The 21,568-nt window shown below is 45.6% G+C and overlaps 2 protein-coding genes across 3 annotated transcripts in view; one reads left to right on the forward strand and one right to left on the reverse strand.

Annotated features, from left to right (window-relative positions):
- Window positions 1-21,568, reverse strand: part of asphd1 (aspartate beta-hydroxylase domain containing 1) — a 69,582-nt gene that overhangs the window by 14,867 nt on the left and 33,147 nt on the right. Inside the window, exons 4-5 of one of the 2 annotated variants that reach the window (XR_002952932.1) lie at window positions 19,595-19,802; window positions 18,988-19,255 (exon numbers count right to left, since the gene is read on the reverse strand). Coding sequence is in view for 1 of the 2 variants with exons in the window: in XM_024414796.2 (XP_024270564.1) it covers window positions 19,047-19,255; window positions 19,595-19,802 (417 nt within the window). In the remaining variant the exon portion in view is untranslated. Of the gene's footprint in view, window positions 1-18,964; window positions 19,256-19,594; window positions 19,803-21,568 lie in introns of those variants that run through there. The other variant, XM_024414796.2, reaches the window with a different exon arrangement.
- Window positions 12,791-21,568, forward strand: part of sez6l2 (seizure related 6 homolog (mouse)-like 2) — a 98,414-nt gene continuing 89,636 nt past the window's right edge. Inside the window, exon 1 of the mRNA XM_024414795.2 lies at window positions 12,791-13,250. The gene's annotated coding sequence lies outside the window, so the exon portion shown is untranslated. The remainder of the gene's footprint in view (window positions 13,251-21,568) is intronic.

Below are 21,568 nucleotides of genomic sequence, written 5' to 3' on the forward strand. Positions count from 1 at the left end.
AAGTTGCCAAATAACTCTAAATCTAGCATACAGGACCTGTTTCAAATGATTGATTTTATGCTCAACAACTTTACTCGCTCCATAATGGGAAAATATCCTTTCTATTTTATTCAGTTCAATTATATTCTTCTTCTTCCAAAAAAGAAACATCCCTTTTTCAGGACCCTGTCTTTCAAAGATAATTCGTAAATATCCAACTAACTTAACAGATCTTCATTGTAAAGTGTTTAAACACTGTTTCCCATGATAGTTCAATGAACCATAAACAATTCATGAACATGCACCTGTGGAACGGTCGTTAAGACACTAACAGCTTACAGACGGTAGGCAATTAAGGTCACAGCTATGAAAAATTAGGACACTAAAGAGGCCTTTCTACTGACTCTGAAAAAACACCAAAAGAAAGATGCCCAGGGTCAATGCTCATCTGCATGAACGTGCCTTAGGCATTCTGCAAGGAGGCATGAGGGCTGCAGATGTGGCCAGGGCAATAAATTGCAATGTCCGTATTGTGAGACGCATAAGACAGCGCTACAGGGAGACAGGATGGACAGCTGATCGTCCTCGCAGTGGCAGACCACGTGTAACAACACCTGCACAGGATCGGTACGATCATCACACCTGCGGGATAGGTGTAGGATGGCAACAACAACTGCCCGAGTTACACCAGGATCGCACAATCCCTCCATCAGTGCTCAAACTGTCCGCAATAGGCTGAGAGAGGCTGGACTGAGGGCCTGTTGTAAGGCAGGTCCTCACCAGTCATCACCGGCAACAACGTCGCCTATGGGCACAAACCCACTGTCGCTGGACCAGACGGGACTGGCAAAAGGTGCTCTTCACTGATGAGTCACAGTTTTGTCTCACCAGGGGTGATGGTTGAATTCGCATTTATTGTCGAAGGAATGAGCGTTACACTGAGGCCTGTACACTGGAGCGCAATCGATTTGGAGGTGGAGGGTCCGTCATGGTCTGGGGCGGTGTGTCACAGCATCATCGGACTGAGCTTGTTGTCATTGCAGGCAATCTCAACGCTGTGCATTACAGGGAAGACGTCCTCCTCACTCATGTGGTACCCTTCCTGCAGGCTCATCCTGACATGACCCTGCAGCATGACAATGCCACCAGCCATACTGCTCGTTCTGTGTGTGATTTCCTGCAAGGCAGGAATGTCAGTGTTCTGCCATGGCCAGCGAAGAGCCCGGATCTCAATTCCATTGAGCACGTCTGGGACCTGTTGGATCGGAGGGTGAGGGCTAGGACTATTCCCCCAGAAATGTCCGGGAACTTGCAGATGCTTTGGTGGAAGAGTGAGGTAACATCTCACAGCAAGAACTGGCAAATCTGGTGCAATCCACGAGGAGGAGATGCACTGCAGGTACTTAATGCAGCTGGTGTCCACACCAGATACTGACTGTTACTTTTGATTTTGACCCTCCCTTTGTTCAAGGACACATTATTCCATTTATGTTAGTCACGTGTCTGTGGAACTTGTTCAGTTTATGTCTCAGTTGTTGTGTCACGTTCTGACCTTAGTTCTTTTGTTATGTCTTTGTTTTAGTATGGTCATGGCGTGAGTTGGGTGGGTTGTCTATGTTAGTTTTTCTATGATTTGCTATTTCTGTTTTTGGCCTGGTATGGTTCTCAATCAGAGGCAGCTGTCAATCGTTGTCCCTGATTGAGAACCATATTTAGGGAGCCTGTTTTCTATTGTGTTTCGTGGGTGATTGTTTTCTGTTGTGTGTCTGCACCAGCCAGAACTGTTTTCATGTCGTTTCTCTTTGGTGTTTTTGTTATTTCCGTGTTCATTTTAATAAATATTGACACATACCACGCTGCACCTTGGTCCTCACCTTCTTCCACCAACAACGGCCGTTACATGTTGAATCTTGTTATGTTCATACAAATATTTACACATGTTAAGTTTGCTGGAAATAAACGCAGTTGACAGTGAGAGGACATTTTTTGTTGTTGCTGAGTTTATAAAATCTACAGCCTATGGCATGGGGCATAGTAATATAACATACTGTCGGCCGACAGTAGACAAACTCATATTCTGAAAAACATTTTCTTCATATCATGTTTCCATAGGCCTGACTAAAATAATAATGGCTCTATTGTGATGGTGTATATTAAATAGATGTATTATTATTTTTGTCAACGTAGGATGTTCCAAAGGCGCCCATTAGCCGTGTGGAGGCCTGGAGGCGCTAAACATGATTGTTGATTAATGGTCAATTACCATGAGACCAACAGTCTTTTGCATGGCAATAACCAGTTGACAAAATGGCATGACTGCCACAGCCCTAGTCATAACGTGACATTCCCTTTTAGTCAGTCTACTCCAGTACAACATATTATGGGGAAATAGAATCTGGCCCCATGCCAACCCAAAAGGATACTAAGTCCTGCAAGATGCGGCAGTCTGGGTATTGCGCACATGGTGCTCTGCCTAGTGACTTTCCCCTGTCCCAGCTGTAAGCACACTGGGAGCAGTGACATCAAAGTGATAAAATCTCACAAAAGTCTGTGGTGATGCCCAATTCGCCTCAGCACAGAATTTGTGGGTTTTTGTTTGTCCACCTGCCTCTTGAGGATTGACCACAAGTTCCCAATGGGATTAACGTCTGGGGAGTTTCCTGGCCATGGACCCAAAATATCAATGCTTTGTTCCCTGAGCCACTTAGTTATCACCTTTTGCCTTATGGCAAGGTGCTCCATCATGCTGGAAAATGTATTTTTCATCACCAAACTGTTCCTGGATGGTTGGGAGAAGTTGCTCTCGGAGGATGTGTTGGTACCATTCTTTATTCATGTTATTAGGCACAATTGTGAGTAAGCCCACTCCCTTGGCTGAGAAGCAACCTCACACATGAATGGCCTCAGGATGCTTTACTGTTGGCATGACACAGGACTGATGATAGTGCTCACCTTGTCTTCTCCGGACAAGCTTTTTCCGGATGCCCCAAACAATCGGAAAGGGGATTCATCAGAGAAAATTACCCCAGTCCTCAGCAGTCCAATCCCTGTACCTTTTGCAGAGTATCAGTCTTTCCCTGATATTTTTCCTGGAGAGAAGTGGCTTCGTTGCTGCCCTTCTTGACACCAGGCCATCCTTCAAAAGTCTTTGCCTCACTGTGCGTACAGATGCATTCACACCTGCCTGCTGCCATTCCTGAGCAAGCTCTGTACTGGTGGTGCCCCGATCCCGCAGCTGAATCAACTTTAGGAGATGGTCCTGGCGCTTGCTGGACTTTCTTGGGCACCCTGAAGCCTTCTTCACAACAATTGAACCACTCTCTTTGAAGTTCTTGATGAAACCATAAATGATTGATTTAGGTGCAATCTTACTGGCAGCAATATCCTGTGAAGCCCTTTTTGTGCAAAGCAATGATGACGGCACGTGTTTCCTTGCAGATAACCATGATTGACAGAGGAGGAACAATGATTCCAAGCACCTCCCTCCTTATGAAGCTTCCAGTCTGTTATTCAAACTCACTCAGCATGACAGAGTGATCTCCATTCTTGTCCTCATCAACACTCACACCTGTGTTAACGAGAGAATCACTGACATGATGTCAGCTGGTCCTTTTGTGGCAGGGCTGAAATGCAGTGGAAATATTTTTGGGGGATTCAGTTCATTTGCATTGCAAAGAGGGACTTTGCAATTAATTACAATTCATCTGATCACTCTTCATAACATTCTGGAGTATATGCAAATTGCCATCATACAAACTGAGGCAGCAGACGTTGAAAATTAATATTTGTGTCATTCTCAAAACTTTTGACCATGACTGTACTCTTCGGCCAGAGCATCCAGTGTGCCCTCGGAACGCTCAGAGAGCAATACTGTAACGGTTTTCTAGTGGTGATGAAGGAGAGTCGGACCAAACTGCAGCGTGTCGATTGCGATCCATATTTATTAAACAAAACGTAAACACGACTAAACACTAAACACTACAAAACAATCAACGTAATGAAAACCGAAAACAGCCTATCTAGTGCAAACTAACAGAGAGTACAAGTAAGACACTAAGGACAATCACCCACGACAAACTCAAAGAATATGGCTGCCTAAATATGGTTCCCAATCAGAGACAACGATAAGCACCTGCCTCTGATTGAGAACCACTCCAGACAGCCATAGACCTTGCTAGACAACCCACTAAGCTACAATCCCAATACCACCACCAAAACCCCAAGACAAACACACCACAATTACAAAAACCCCATGCCACACCCTGGCCTGACCAAATACATAAAGATAAACACAAAATACTTTGACCAGGGCGTGACAGAACCCCCTAAGGTGCGGACTCCCGAACGCACCTCAAAACAATAGGGAGGGTCCGGGTGGGCGTCTGTCCATGGTGGCGGCTCCGGCGCGGGACGTGGACCCCACTCCTTTAATGTCTTAGTCCCCTCTCCCTTCGTCCCTGGATAGTCCACCCTCGCCGCCGACCATGGCCTAGTAGTCCCCACCCAGAACCCCACTGGACTGAGGAGCAGATCGGGACTGAAGGACAGCTCGGGACCGAGGCAGCTCGGGACTGAGGGGAAGCTCGGGAGTGAGAGAAAGCTCAGGAGTGAGAGAAAGCTCAGGAGTGAGAGGAAGCTCAGGAGTGAGAGGAAGCTCAGGAGTGAGAGGAAGCTCAGGAGTGAGAGGAAGCTCAGGAGTGAGAGGAAGCTCAGGAGTGAGAGGAAGCTCAGGCAGGTAGATAGATCTACCAGCTCCTGGCTGGCTGGTGGTTTCAGCAGATCCTGGCTGACTGGCAGATCCTGGCTGACTGGCAGATCCTGGCCGACTGGCAGATCTGGAAGAGTCTGGTTGACTGGCAGATCTGGAAGAGTCTGGTTGACTGGCAGATCTGGAAGAGTCTGGTTGACTGGCAGATCTGGAAGAGTCCGGTTGACTGGCAGATCTGGAAGAGTCTGGCTGACTGGCAGATCTGGAAGAGTCTGGCTGACTGGCAGATCTGGAAGAGTCTGGCTGACTGGCAGATCTGGAAGAGTCTGGCTGACTGGCAGATCTGGAAGAGTCTGGCTGACTGGCAGATCTGGAAGAGTCTGGCTGACTGGCAGATCTGGCGGTGCTGGGCAGACTGGCGGCGCTGGGCAGACTGGCGGCGCTGGGCAGACTGGCGGCGCTGGGCAGACTGGCGGCGCTGGGCAGACTGGCGATGCTGGGCAGACTGGTGGCGCTGGGCAGACTGGCGGCGCTGGGCAGACTGGCGGTGCTGGGCAGACTGGCGGTGCTGGGCAGACTGACGACGCTGGGCTGACTGACGACGCTGGGCAGACTGGCGGTGCTGGGCAGACTGGCGATGCTGGGCAGACTGGCGATGCTGGGCAGACTGACGGCGCTGGGCAGACTGGCGACGCTGGGCAGACTGGGGGCACTGGCGGCGCTGGGCAGACTGGCGGCACTAGCTGCTCCATATAGGCTGACAGCTCTGGCGGCTTCTTACAGACTGACCGCTCTGGCGGCTCTGTGCTGACTGGCAGCTCCTTGCAGACTGGCAGCTCCTTACAGACTGACAGCTCCGTGCAGACTGACAGCTCCGTGCAGATTGACAGCTCCTTGCAGACTGGCAGCTCCATGCAGACTGGCAGCTCCATGCAGACTGGCAGCTCCATGCAGACTGGCTGCTCTATGCAGACTGACAGCTCTGGCTGCTTCATGCAGACTGACATCTCTGGCTGCTCCATGTAGACTGGCTGCTTCATGCAGACTGGCAGCTCGGGCTGCTTCATGTAGACTGACAGCTCTGGCTGCTCCATGCGGACTGACAGCTCTGGCTGCTCCATGTAGACTGACTGCTTCATGCAGACTGGCAGCTCGGGCTGCTTCATGTAGACTGACAGCTCTGGCTGCTCCATGCAGACTGACAGCTCTGACTGTTCCATGCAGACTGACAGCTCTGGCTGCTTCATGCAGACTGACAGCTCTGGCTGCTTCATGCAGACTGGCAGCTCTGGCTGCTCCATGCAGACTGGCAGCTCTGGCTGCTCCATGCAGACTGACAGCTCTGGCTGCTCCATGCAGACTGGCTGCTTCATGCAGACTGGCAGCTCTGGCTGCTCCATGCAGACTGACAGCTCTGGCTGCTCCTTGCAGACTGGCAGCTCTGGCTGCGCTGAACAGGCGGGAGACTCCGGCAGCGTAGGAGAGGAGAAAGGTTCTGGCTGCGCTAAACAGGCGGGAGGCTCCGGCAGCGCTGTAGAGGAGGAAGGCTCTGGCTGCGCTAAACAGGCGGGAGACTCCGGCAGCGCTGGAGATGAGGAAGGCTCTAACAGCGCTAGATAGGCGGGAGACTCCGGCAGCGCAGGAGAGGAGAAAGGCTCTGGCTGCGCTAAACAGGCGGGAGGCTCCGGCAGCGCTGTAGAGGAGGAAGGCTCTGGCTGCGCTGAACAGGCGAGGCACACTGAAGGCCTGGTGCGTGGTGCTGGAACTGGTGGTACTGGATCGAGGACACGCACAGGAAGCCTGGTGCGGGAGCTGCTACCGGAGGGCTGGGGTGTGGAGGTGGTACTGGATAGACCGGACCGTGCAGGCGCACTGGAGCTCTTGAGCATCGAGCCTGCCCAACCTTACCTGGCTCGATGCCCACTCTAGCCCGGCCGATACGAGGAGCTGGAATATACCGAACCGGGCTGTGCACCCGCACTGGAGACACCGTGCGCTCCACAGCATAACATGGTGCCTGCCCGGTCTCTCCAGCCCCCGGTAAGCACAGGGAGTTTGCGCAGGTCTCCTACCTGGCATAGCCATACTCCCTGTGAGCCCCCCAAGAAATTTTGGGGCTGACTCTCGGGCTTCCATCCGCTCTGCCGTGCTAGCTCCTCATAATGCCGCCTCTCTGCTTTTGCTGCCTCCAGCTCGGCTTTGGGGCGACAATAATCTCCAGGCTCATTCCAGGGTCCTTTACCGTCCAATTCCTCCTCCCATGTCCATATCTCCAGGTGGTGCAACCTCTCCCACTGTAGCTGCTGCTGCTCCTGCTGCTGCTGCCTCTGTTGCCTCTTCTCCTGTTGCTCCTTTGGGCGGCTACACTCCCCTGGTTTAGCCCAGGGTCCTCTCCCGTCGAGGATTTCCTCCCATGTCCAGAAATCCTTATTTAGCATCTCCTTTTTCGGCTTCTCCTGCCTGTTGACACGCCGCTTGGTCCGTTGGTGGTGGGTGATTCTGTAACGGTTTTCTAGTGGTGATGAAGGAGAGTCGGACCAAACTGCAGCGTGTCGATTGCGATCCATATTTATTAAACAAAACGTAAACACGACTAAACACTAAACACTACAAAACAATAAACGTAATGAAAACCGAAAACAGCCTATCTAGTGCAAACTAACAGAGAGCACAAGTAAGACACTAAGGACAATCACCCACGACAAACTCAAAGAATATGGCTGCCTAAATATGGTTCCCAATCAGAGACAACGATAAGCACCTGCCTCTGATTGAGAACCACTCCAGACAGCCATAGACCTTGCTAGGATGTCTTGCTCCCAGGCAGACTAAATAACTTTTTGCCCGCTTTGAGGACAATACAGTGCCACTGACACGGCCTGCAACGGAATCATGCGGTCTCTCCTTCACTGCAGCCGAAGTGAGTAAGACATTTAAACGTGTTAACCCTCGCAAGGCTGCAGGCCCAGACGGCATCCCCAGCCGCGCCCTCAGAGCATGCGCAGACCAGCTGGCCGGTGTGTTTACGGACATATTCAACCAATCCCTATACCAGTCTGCTGTTCCCACATGCTTCAAGAGGGCCACCATTGTTCCTGTTCCCAAGAAAGCTAAGGTAACTGAGCTAAACGACTACCGCCCGTAGCACTCACATCCGTCATCATGAAGTGCTTTGAGAGACTAGTCAAGGACCATATCACCTCCACCCTACCTGACACCCTTGACCCACTCCAATTTGCTTACCGCCCAAATAGGTCCACAGACGATGCAATCTCAACCACACTGCACACTGCCCTAACCCATCTGGACAAGAGGAATACCTATGTGAGAATGCTGTTCATCGACTACAGCTCGGCATTCAACACCATAGTACCCTCCAAGCTCGTCATCAAGCTCGAGACCCTGGGTCTCGACCCCGCCCTGTGCAACTGGGTACTGGACTTCCTGACGGGCCGCCCCCAGGTGGTGAGGGTAGGCAACAACATCTCCTCCCCGCTGATCCTCAACACTGGGGCCCCACAAGGGTGCGTTCTGAGCCCCCTCCTGTACTCCCTGTTCACCCACGACTGCGTGGCCATGCACGCCTCCAACTCAATCATCAAGTTTGCGGACGACACAACAGTGGTAGGCTTGATTACCAACAACGACGAGACGGCCTACAGGGAGGAGGTGAGGGCCCTCGGAGTGTGGTGTCAGGAAAATAACCTCACACTCAACGTCAACAAAACTAAGGAGAAGATTGTGGACTTCAGGAAACAGCAGAGGGAACACCCCCATCCACATCGATGGAACAGTAGTGGAGAGGGTAGCAAGTTTTAAGTTCCTCGGCATACACATCACAGACAAACTGAATTGGTCCACTCACACAGACAGCATCGTGAGGAAGGCGCAGCAGCGCCTCTTCAACCTCAGGAGGCTGAAGAAATTCGGCTTGTCACCAAAAGCACTCACAAACTTCTACAGATGCACAATCGAGAGCATCCTGGCGGGCTGTATCACCGCCTGGTATGGCAACTGCACCGCCCTCAACCGTAAGGCTCTCCAGAGGGTAGTGAGGTCTGCACAACGCATCACCGGGGGCAAACTACCTGCCCTCCAGGACACCTACACCACCCGATGCTACAGGAAGGCCATAAAGATCATCAAGGACATCAACCACCCGAGCCACTGCCTGTTCACCCCGCTGTCATCCAGAAGGCGAGGTCAGTACAGGTGCATCAAAGCTGGGACCGAGAGACTGAAAAACAGCTTCTATCTCAAGGCCATCAGACTGTTAAACAGCCACCACTAACATTGAGTGGCTACTGCCAACACACTGTCAATGACACTGACTCTACTCCAGCCACTTTAATCATGGGAATTGATGGGAAATTATGTAAATATATCACTAGCCACTTTAAACAATGCTACCTTATATAATGTTACTTACCCTACATTGTTCATCTCATATGCATACGTTGATACTGTACTCTATATCATTGACTGCATCCTTATGTAATACATGTATCACTAGCCACTTTAACTATGCCACTTGGTTTACATACTTATCTCATATGTATATACTGTACTCGATATCATCTACTGTATCTTGCCTATGCTGCTCTGTACCATCACTCATTCATATATCCTTATGTACATATTCTTTATCCCCTTACACTGTGTATAAGACAGTAGTTTTTTTGGAATTGTTAGTTAGATTACTTGCTCGTTATTACTGCATTGTCGGAACTAGAAGCACAAGCATTTCGCTACACTCGCATTAACATCTGCTAACCATGTGTATGTGACAAATAAAATTTGATTTGATTTGATTTGATTTAGACAACCCACTAAGCTACAATCCCAATACCACCACCAAAACCCCAAGACAAACACACCACAATTACAAAACCCCCATGCCACACCCTGGCCTGACCAAATACATAAAGATAAACACAAAATACTTTGACCAGGGCGTGACAAATACGTTCTGAATTTACAAACGGACAATCTGACAAGGACTTAACGAAAGCCCAGAGCTCACTCTGACACTCCCCATTAAATTTACGAACAGACCCGTAGTATCATCCAGTCTTTCGTCTTGAAATCTTTGGTTGTTTAGTACATAGCCTCACATGTGAATCCTTAAAGAGATGGGTTGAGCTAAAGTTTAAGAGGGTGTGAAAGATGCTGAATGAGTGTAGACAAAGAAGAGCTCTCCAGTAGGTACCAACGATTCAAGGGTAATTTTCTCAAAAGTTACAAGATTATTAACTTTCAAAGGAGAATTAGTTTCCCATTGTTCCTCAACTGTAGTGTATGATTTATACTTTTCTAGCTCTGTCTCTACTTTTATCCAATGTAAAAAAAATTTTTTAAATATTGCTACATAAGACCGAGTGGAGTCGGTCGTTCACATATGACCACTCTGTGGAAAGATGAGACGCTCACGAACACGATGGTGTTCTCCGTTTTGCTCTACGACCCTCATAAGACCAGGGGACTCTTCTGAAGTCGATAACACCGACGTACCAACTTCTGTTTGTAGAGCACAAACTGTTTTGGATACGAACTAATATGACCCTACTGTGGAAAGGGGAAACTCTCACAAACACGATGGTGTTCTCCGTTGTCTGACTCGTCTGAAGGTAACCCAGTATGGAGGTAGTTTTGTGCCAACAAAAATAAAGGGGTTCAAATATATGTCCAAAAATCTAAAACATTTCCTGAGTTTTCTTATATTTCCTAGATATAGGACAGACACTTCAAAACTTTATTCCTTATAATGATTTTTTTTTACTGGTCTTTTTTGCCATGTATGAATCCAATCAAATGTTATTTGTCACATTGCCTTAATCGACATCCACGGCGCCCGAAGAACAGTGGGTTAACTGCCTTGCTCAGGGGCAGAACGACAGATTTTTGCCTTATCCACAATCATCTCCTTTGTCTTGGTCACATTGAGGGAGAGGTAGTTATCCTGGCACCACAAAGGGGATACCTAGTCAGTTGTACAACTGAATGCATTCAACTGAAATGTGTCGTCTGCATTTATCCCAACCCCTCTGAATAAGAGAGGTGCGGGGGCTACCTTAATCGACATCCACAGCGCCCAGGGAACAGTGGGTTGCTCGGGGGCAGAACGACAGATTTTTGCCTTGTCAGCTCAGGGATTCGGTCCAGCAACCTTCCGGTTACTGGCCCAACACTCCTACCCGCCAGGCTACCTGCCGCACATGTAGGTAGAGTTAAAGTGACTATGCATAGATAATAAACAAAGAGTAGCAGCAGCGCAAAAGAGGGGGGGGCAATGCAAATAATCTGGGTAGCCGTTTGGTTAGCTGTTCAAGAGTCTTATGGCTTGGGAATAGAAGCTCTTAAGAAGCCTTATTGACCTAGACTTGGCACTCCAGTACCGCTTGCCGTGCGGTAGCAGAGAGAACAGTCTATGACTAGGGTGGCTGGACTCTGACAATTTTTAGGGCCTTCCTTTGACACTGCCTGGTATAGAGGTCCTGAATGGAAGGAAACTTGGCCGTACACACTACCCTCTGTAGTGCCTTGCGGTCGGAGGCCGAGCAGTTGCCATACCAGGCAGTGATGCAACCAGTTAGGATGCTCTCGATGGTGCAGCTGAGGATCTAAGGACCCATGCCAAATCATTTCAGTCTCCTGAGGCGAATAGGCTTTGTCATGTCCTCTTATCAAATGTCTTGGTGTGTTTGGACCGGGATAGTTTGCTGGTGATGTGGACACCAAGGAACTTAAAGTTCTCAAACTGCTCCAGTACAGCCCCGTCGATGAGAATGGGGGCGTGCTCAGGCCTCCTTTCACTGTAGTTCACAATCATCTAATTTGTCTTGATCACATTGAGGGAGAGGAAGTTATCCTGGCATGACACAGCCAGGTCTCTGACCTCCTCCCTGTAGGCGGTCTCATCAGTGTCGGTGATCAGGCTGTTGTGTCATCAGCAAACTTAATGATGGTGTTGGAGTTGTGCCTGGCCATACAGTCATGAGTGAACAGGGAGTACAGGAAGGGACTGAGCACTTACCCCTGAGGGACTGATGGTCTCATGCATGCTTCAGTGTTGCTTGCCTCGAAGTAAGCACAGAATAGGAGGGAGTTGGGACGGTTTTATGACTTAACAGCCTGTCATAAATAGTTTGCTGAGACTCTCCCTCTGGCTCCCTAGAGTGGGAAGACTGAAATCTATTTGTTACAGAGAGACTTTTCCCGCCAAAACCTTTTTTCTCCAAGAGAATGAACTTTGGATCAGTATTCATAAAATATGAATGTTACGAATGGTCCGGGGATCTAAAGAATACTCCTGTGACATTGTTTATTATTTTGTGATCTGATTAAGGATGGTATAACAAAGTAACTAAGTTAGGAAGGAAACAAGTTAGGAAGGAAACTTCTGTTTTATACAACATCTAAATGTTGTATAAAATAAATGATTTAGTATGAGAGTATTTTTATAAAGATTTTCTAATGAGATAATTTTTTTTCATATGAGCTTTGCACAGTCAGTAGCCACGCCCAAGTGAGCTCAGAGTTTGTGTCAGCATGATGGAACGCCCACTTTGGCCAGAGTGTGTAGGAGAGTTTCTAGTCATTTGGTGATTTTCAGTAACCTATACTGTTCTCTTTGAAGTAGAAGAAGAATCGATATCAGTTTAAATATTAGACGTGTAAGCAGAATGAAGGCTGAGCCCATGTGAGTGTACAAAGCTGGATCAAGATCGAGTCAACTATTAGACATGTAAAAAAACAGAACGTAAGCAGAATCTGTGTGGATGAGGCAAGGTAGACCAACAAGACTTGACTGGTCTGGGCCATATCTGATCTTGTGAAGGCTACTGGACATGCACATGGGTTAATCATATACAGACAACATCGGCCTGAACTTGTGAAGACCTTTGGACAGGAACATTAGATAATCAGTTATAAGCACCAGCAGGAGTGTGCATGTCACGCCACCAATAGAATCTATGCACCAATGTCTGAGTGAATAAGAGAATGGAAAAAAAGCAAGACAACAAGATTCGTAAAGTGGAGTGACGATGTTATGTAAGGGTAAGTCTGTATAAAAGCCAAGTACTAAGAATGAAGAGTCAGTTCTTCCATGGAATTGGCTCGGCTTTGTTACTGTTTGTAATAAAGTCCAATTGAATTCACAAGTTCCGGCACTGGTGAAATATTTGATTCAATATTTTCCACAACAAGTGCTTAAAAGGACTCGCTAAGAATTAATGTATCAGACCAGCATGACGGACAGCGTGAGCTGAGGGTTATGAAATGGATTAAACTCTACAGGCCAGCCTGACAGACATCGTGAGCTGAACGTTACAAAATGGTTTTAACTACTGACCAGCCAACATACGGCGCGAGCTGAAGGAGAATCCCCACAGAAAATCATCTGAAGTATCTGTCGAACAAACACACCACTACCATAGAAGCTCTAAAAAGAAGAAGGACATAGTGACCTTTGGTGGACTCTGGTTGAGTCTTACATCGAGCCACTACTCACAGACAGATCGAATGGTCTCAACAGCTTGACAACGATCAGGGACAGCTACGCGTAAATATATCTTGCATTTCTAATAGTGATTCATATGTTGATAATGTAAAAATATTTGCTGGTCAGTGGTGTGTAATGAGGAGCAATCAGACGCTGCACTTGACGCATTTATGAAACTACTTATTCCAGTTACTAATAAGCACGCACCCATTATGAAAATGACTGTAAAATTGTTAAATCCCATTGGATTGATGAGGAATTTAAACATTTTATGGTTGAGAGGGATGAGGCAAAAGGTTTGGCAATTAAGTATGGCAGCCCAACTGATTTGGCGTACTGCAAATTAAGAAATCCTGTGACTAAACAATAAAAATAAAAATAACCTACAAACAAAGATAAATTATATAAAGAATGATAGTAAAAAAGCTTTGGGGCACCTGAAATTACATTTTGGGGGAAAAAAAGCCAACTCGGCTCCTTCATTCATTGAATCAGGTGGCTCATTCATCACAAAGCCCACTGGTATTGCAAACTACTTTAATTACTTTTTCAATGGCAAGATAAGCAAACTTAGGGATGACATGACAGCAACAAATGCTGACACTACACATCCAAGCATATGTGACCAAATTATGAAAGACAAGAATTGTACTTTTGAATTCCGTAAAGTCAGTGTGGAAGAGGTGAAAAAACTATTGTTGTCTATCAACAATGACAAGCCACCAGGTTCTGACAATCTCGATGGAAAATTACTGAGGATAATAGCAGATTTTGCAACTCCTATTTGCCACATCTTCAATTTAAGCTTACTAGAGAGCGTGTGCCCTCAGGCCTGGAGGGAAGCTAAAGTCATTCCGCTACCCAAGAATAGTAAAGCCCCCTTTACTGGCTCAAATAGCTGACCAATCAACCTGTTACCAACCCTTAGTAAACTTCTGGAAAAAATTGTTTGACCAGATACAATGCTATTTCACAGTAAACAGAATTTCAGCATGCTTATGTAGGGAAGGACACTCAACAAGCACACCACAAATGACTGATAATTGGCTGCGAGAAATTGATGATAAAGTGATTGTGGGGGCTATCTTGTTAGAATTCAGTGCAGCTCTTGACATTATCGATCATAGTCTGCTGCTGGAAAAATGTATGTGTTATGGCTTTACACCCCCTGCTATGGATAAAGAGTTACTTGTCTAACAGAACACAGAGGGTGTTCTTTAAAATGGAAGCCTCTCAAATATAATCCAGTTAGAATCAGGAAGTCCCTAGGGTAGCTGTTGAGGCCCCTTGCTTTTTTCAAATTTTACTAACGACTTACCACTGACTTTGAGTAAAGCCTTGAGTGTCTATGTATGCAGATGACTCAACACTAAACACGTCAACTACTACAGTGACTGAAATGACTGCAACACTCAACAAAGAGCTGCAGTTAGTTTCAGAGTGGGTGGCAAGGAATAAGTTAGCCCTAAATATTTATAAAACTTAAAGCATTGAATTTGGAAAAAACACTGACTAAACCCTAAACCTCATCTAAATATTGCAATAAATATTGTGGAAATTGAGCAAGTTGAGATGACTAAACTGCTTGGAGTAAACCGAGATTGTAAACTGTCATGGTCAAATCATATTGATAGAGCAGTAGATAAGATGGGGAGAAGTCTGTCTATAATAAAGAGACACTCCACTTTCTTAACAACACTATCAACAAGGCAGGTCCTACAGGTCCTAGTTTTGTCGCTCTTTGACTACTGTTCAGTCTTGTGGTCAGGTGCCACGAAAAAGGACTTAGGAAAATTGCAATTGGCTCAGAACAGGGCAGCACGGCTGGGCCTTGGATGTACACAGAGAGCTAATATTAATAATATGCATGTCAATATCTCCTGGCTGAAAGTGGAGGAGAAATTGACTTCATCCCCACTTTTATTTACGAGCAGTATTGACATGTTGAATGCACCGAGCTGTCTGTCTAAACTACTGGCACACAGCTCGGACACCCATGCATACCCCACAAGACATGCCACAAGAGGTCTCTTCACAGTCCCCAAGTCTAGTACAGACTATGGGAGGCACACAGTACTACATAAAGCCATGACTACATGGAACTCTATTCCACATCAAGTACCTGAAGCAAGCAGTAAAATTAGATTAAAAAAAACAGATAAAAAAGCAATTTATGGAACAAGGGGGACAGTGAATGTAACGGCTGTCATTGGTGGAAGAAGAGGACCAATGCGCAGCGTGGTAAGTGTCCATTATTTTCATGAAACAACTGAACACCGAACAAAACAACAACGTGAATAAACGAAAAACTGAAACAGTCCTGTAAGGTGATGAAGAAACACTAAACAGAAAATAATCACCCACAACCAAAATGGGGAACACAGGCTACCTAAGTATGATTCTCAATCAGAGACAACGATCGACAGCTGCCTCTGATTGAGAACCATACCAGGCCGAACACAGAAATACAACAAAGAAAAAAGAACATAGACTACCCACCCCAACTCACGCCCTGACCAAACTAACACAAAGACAAAATAAAGGAACTAAGGTCAGAATGTGACACGCAATATACATACACATGGATTTAGTACTGTAGATACAGTTGAAGTCGGAAGTTTACATACACCTAAGCCAAATACATTTAAACTCAGTTTTTCACAATTCCTGACATTTAATCCTAGTAACAATTCCCTGTTTTAGGTCAGTTAGGATCACCACTTTATTTTAAGAATGTGAGATGTCAGAATAATAGTAGAGAGAATGATTTATTTCAACTTTTATTTCTTTCATCACATTCCCAGTAGGTCAGAAGTTTACATACACTCAATTTGTATTTGGTAGCATTGCCTTTACATTGTTTAACTTGGGTCAAACTTTTCTGGTATCCTTCCACAAGCTTCCCACAATAAATTGGGTGAATTTTGTCCCATTCCTCCTGACAGAGCTGGTGTAACTGAGTCCGGTTTGTAGGCCTCCTTGCTCGCACACACACTTTTTCAGTTCTGCACACAAATTTCCTATAAGACTGAGGTCAGGGCTTTGTGATGGACACTCCAATACCTTGACTTTGTTGTCCTTAAGCCATTTAGCCACAACTTTGGAAGTATGCTTGCGGTCATTGTCCATATGGAAGACCCAGTTGCGACCAAGCTTTAACTTCCTGACTGATGTCTTGAGATGTTGCTTCAATATATCCACAGAATTTTCCTCCCTCATGATGCCATCTATTTTGTGAAGTGCACCAGTCCCTCCTGCAGCAAAGCACACCCACAAAATGATGCTGTCACCCCTGTGCTTCAAGGTTGGGCTGATGTTCTTCGGCTTGCAAGCCTCCCCCTTATTCCTCCAAACATAATGATGGTCATTATGGCCAAACAGTTATATTTTTGTTTCATCAGACCAGAGGACATTTCTCCAAAAAGTATGATCTTTGTCCCCATGTGCAGTTGCAAACCGTAGTCTGTCTTTTTATGGCGGTTTTGGAGCAGTGGCTTCTTCCTTGCTGAGCGGCCTTTCAGGTTATGTCAATTTAGGACACGTTTTACTGTGGATATAGGGTTAGAGTACTTTTGTACCTGTTTCCTCCAGCATCTTCACAAGGTCCTTTGCTGTTGTTCTGGGATTGATTTGCACTTTTCGAACATAATTACGTTAATCTGTAGGAGACGGAACGCGTCTCCTTCCTGAGCGGTATGATGGCTGCATGGTCCCATGGTGTTTAAACTTGCGTACTATTGTTTGTACAGATGAACGTGCTACCTTCAGGCATTTGGAAATTTCTCCCGAGAATGAACCAGACTTGTGGAGGCCTACAATTTTTTTTCTGAGGTCTTGGCTGATTTCTTTTGATTTTCCCATGATGTCAAGCAAAGAGGCATTGCGTTTGAAGGTGTGCCTTGGAATACATCCACAGGTACACCTCCAATTGACTCAAATGATGTCAATTAGCCTATCAGAAGCTTCTAAAGCCATGACATAATTTTCTGGAATGTTCCAAGCTGTTTAAAGGCACAGTCAACATAGTGTATATAAACTTCTGGCCCACTGTAATTGTGATGTTAGCCAGCTAATGCAAATAATAATATTACTACACAGATCATACGCATAATGTTAGCTAGCTAGCTAACAGTACACTTTAACTTGAAAAAACTACTTTCTGACAATTTAGTATCGTGTAATATCTGAAAATGTAGCTTGCTAGACTATCTTACCTGTATACATGGATCGACACTTCTCCCTCTCTGTCACAGATGCAATGGTTGCCCTTAGGCAGATTTTTCTCCATCTCTTTAGCTATCATACCACTGATTTTCAAAACTCGGTCCTCCAGTAAGTAAGTGGAGAGCTACTACGTGATATCTTTCAAAAAAGCGGCTTTAGAAAGGATTACCTACACAGCTCATGTTATAGACAGAAACATGCTACATGGCAGACCAATCCCAACTCATCTCTCGGCATGTCTAGCTCACTCATTATCTCAGCCAATCATGGCTAGTGGTAAGGTTGCCATCTTTTTCCGTTGCTGAACCAAGGCTCGTAATATAACAATTCTATTCGTATTTACAGATGGCATATAGGTTTGTTATTAAGGCACATGAAAGTTCACATGTTCTAGAAATGCATTTTGATTTAAAAAATAAAGTTTACGTTTAAATGGCGCTTCTGTGAAGTAGAGAAGGGCAACATATGCCTAGTTTCTGAAACGAGTCACATATTAGTTTGGACGCTACAGACGTTTTTGTGAGAACTGAGTTTTGAATTGTCTCACGGTCTGAGAAACACCGCTGTAGCTCTGCCACCCTCCACCAATTTGCCGGAAGTTATGCATTATAGTCAACATTAGAATTTGAGGCTTCTAGTCTAAACTAGGCTAGCTAGCCTCTTTGACTGTAGCACGGTCCGTTGATATTTCGAATAACCAAGTGACTTAACGCTAGCTATGTATACTAAACAAGAGATTACTATCCTCAAGCAATTCCACCGTTAGGAAGCCTGAATAGCTAGCCCTAATCTAGCCCTAATGTTAGCTAGATTGCTTTCAAAAGTTTACTTTGGACTGTAACCTGCAACAGAGCACAATCCATCTCCACGTCCCTCAGCTCAAACTCAGCTGAGGTACGGGCACCGAGGAGAGGAGTCACCATCATTCTAAAGAATGCTACACAATTGTCAAGAGAACCTGCGCCGCGGACTAATAGGGGAACAGTGCCCGCCGTCTGCACACAAACTGATTCAAGTGAGGGCAGCGTGAGCATGCACCGAGCCCGAAATATACAAAACGACAAACCTGAGTATCTTTTAACTCATTGGGGCTTGGTTGCAAACCTTGCTTCTAGACTTATTGCTATAGCCAGGTCAAGCTATCTGACGAATAATTAATTGTTCATCATTAGGAAACTTATGAGAACCATACAATCTTTCGCAAGATAGGGTGAGCACGCTCAACCACTAAGGGACAGTTCAGTTGGCGCAATGTAAGACAAATTGTTGCAAATGGTTTGTTTAAGTAGCATGAATCCTTCCTGTTCACACTGAGGTTAAGAGCGGAATAATTGAAGCAATTAATCCAATCCTCAAGCTTATCACCTGTGGAAGGCGGGGTTTCCAGCGAGGCTTGGATTCCATTGGCTTTGCCAGGCGTGATTTTAGATCCTTCGACCCAAATCGCGAGAGTGCGACTCCCTGCCTGTATGTTGTACCTAAGTTGACTGACTGAAAGGGAACTGGAATCTAAGCACAGCTTGAGTTTGTTTTGAGAGTGACTGCCTTGTTGTGGGAGGTGGAGTTGACTGACCCTTATGGGAGACAGTGTGCAGGAAGGAGTCATCCACCAGGAGGCAGTGTATGTTGTACCTAAGTTGACTGACTGAAAGGGAACTGGAATCTGAGCACAGCTTGAGTTTGTTTTGAGAGTGACTGCCTTGTTGTGGGAGGTGGAGTTGACTGACCCTTATGGGAGACAGTGTGCAGGAAGGAGTCATCCACCAGGAGGCAGTGTCCCTCTGACCAACACTGAGGCTCTCCTCCCACTACCAGCTCACACTGAGGTGGGGTCTGCACTCCTAAAAAGTGGTGGTGTCAAAAGGATAGATTCATGGCAATTATATAATTACACTGATTTGCATTGTATACATCAGACCTGACTTACATACTAACACTTTGTTAACAAACAGTGAAGTAAAAAAAAAAAACATGTTTGGGGGGTTATGATGGAGTTAGATAGTTGTACAAAGCTCATGAGGCATTTATCAAACGATATATCATTAATTTCAATGATCGTTAATATTAGAATGCACATTTAATGGACAAAATCATGCACAGAGAGCATGTAAGCAAAACTTTGTCAAGAACCATACTGAGACCCAATGATATGTGGGCTGGAACATGTCTGTCTCACTCACCGAGGTGGCAGCGTAGGCGAGTATTGGTGGGGCCATACACTCCCCCTAGTGTGGCCCCAGGCCCTAGCAGCCAGAACCCGGCGGCCCCCAGGGAGTTGCTACTTATGAAGGTGCGCAAGGAGAGAAGAGTGCGGTAGGTGCAGGGACAGGAGCGGCAGTTCCCTGCTACACACACGCCTGCGCTGTACAAGGGGAACACGGCTTGGCCCTGAGAGAGACACATAGACCTGTTACACATAGACCTGCCTTGTCACACAAATTACTGTGTTAAATAAATGTTACACACATCACTGCACCATACAAACACAGCTATTTCAAACTCATGTACCCACACGTGTTTGTATTGTATGTGTTTCAAACTGCTGCACTGCAAGCACGTTAGCACTTATTTTTTTATGTATGACAATTTTATAGTTCTGACAATGCTGCCTCAATGCTTTTCCACTATACAAATAAGGAGAACGTAGCCATGTGGCTTTTGTAGGCTGGTATTTAGTTTAATCATTTTTGTGTCATTATTCGTATCATCGATAGAGCCTAGGGGAGAGTGGGCTAAGTTGAGCCAAAGGGGTATGTTTCTGAAAGATTTGACCAAATATTTAAGAAGAGGTCATCATTTCATAGATACTATGAAGGAAGAAAAAAAAACAGTTAGGTCCAAAAAACATATTTTCATGAAGTCAAATTAATGTACTGTGTTAGAGGTTTCATGATACTTGTCTTTAAGAGTAGTTCGTTTTAAGAGTAGTTCGTTTTAAGAATGTTCTATACATCAGTTGGGGTCTCTATAAGTTTCAATATGAGGTCCTAAACCTAGCATGAAAGTGCATCATTCTAGCTCAGTGGGTTAATATAGTCAAAATGTTTGTCTTCGGGCAAGTTGTGGCAATCGGAGAAGTTGAGATGGGACTTCGAATACCAGAGGGACAGGCTAATGGCTACTGGCAAGCAGATTGTCCTTTCCGGCCCTATACCAACATACGATCGTGGAGTTGATCGCTTCTTCCGGCTATTTGCACTGGACTCATGGATGAAATCCAAATCTGACCTGAAAAAGTGTTGGAGTTTATCGACAACTTTGATTTATTTTGTGAGCAACCTCAGTTGTCAAAAACGGAAGGCCTGAACAGAAGAGGAGCTAGAATACTGAGTTCTAATATTGCAAATATACTAAACAAGGGATAGGATTTCAGTCCTGGCCCTCAACAGCTAACCCTCATTCATTATTGTATCTTATACCATTTCAAGCCAGACCTACAGTATTTTTAAACAAGGGGTTACCTACTGAACATAGCATGTTTGTGCTAGAGACTGACCATCTGATCTGAAATCCTGCAGCTGTAGGCTTGGCCTGATTCAGGCAAATACCAGAAGTTTGATTTTGAAAATGGATTTTATAGTAATTCTGGCTTCTCAAACCAACGCAAACAGATAGGCTGAAAGATGTTTGTACTGAGCTAAACTTAACTCCGCTGATAACTAAACCAACCTACCCCAACTTTAAACACCCTGATGAATCTAATCTTTTAGATATTACTCTGACAAATGTCCCTCATAAGTATATAGCCAATGGAATATTTGCTAATGAGCTCAGTGACCATTGTCCAATTGCCTGAATAAAAGATGTTAAACTACCTAAATCTCAGCCATTCATTATTACAGATCTATTTTTATTTGTTTTAATGAGTAACATTTGTCTTATCTGGGGATGTGTGACTGGGGGGGGGGGTATCCATCTCTGAGTCCGATCTGGCCCTTAATTGTTTTACCTCTCTGTTCAACTCTGTTGCAGATAAGCATGCTCCATTTAAAATACTAAGGGTAAAAGACAGATTTTAATCCATGATTCACCCATGAATTGTCTGAAAAAGTACAGGAGAGAAAATTGACCTGGGCTAAGGCTAGGTTGACTGAATCTGCATCTGATTGGCAGTCATTTGAGATATAGATGTCTAACTCTGATTAGAAAGGCAA

Source organism: Oncorhynchus tshawytscha, linkage group LG09, assembly GCF_018296145.1.
Source record: "Oncorhynchus tshawytscha isolate Ot180627B linkage group LG09, Otsh_v2.0, whole genome shotgun sequence".
Lineage (NCBI taxonomy): Eukaryota > Metazoa > Chordata > Actinopteri > Salmoniformes > Salmonidae > Oncorhynchus > Oncorhynchus tshawytscha.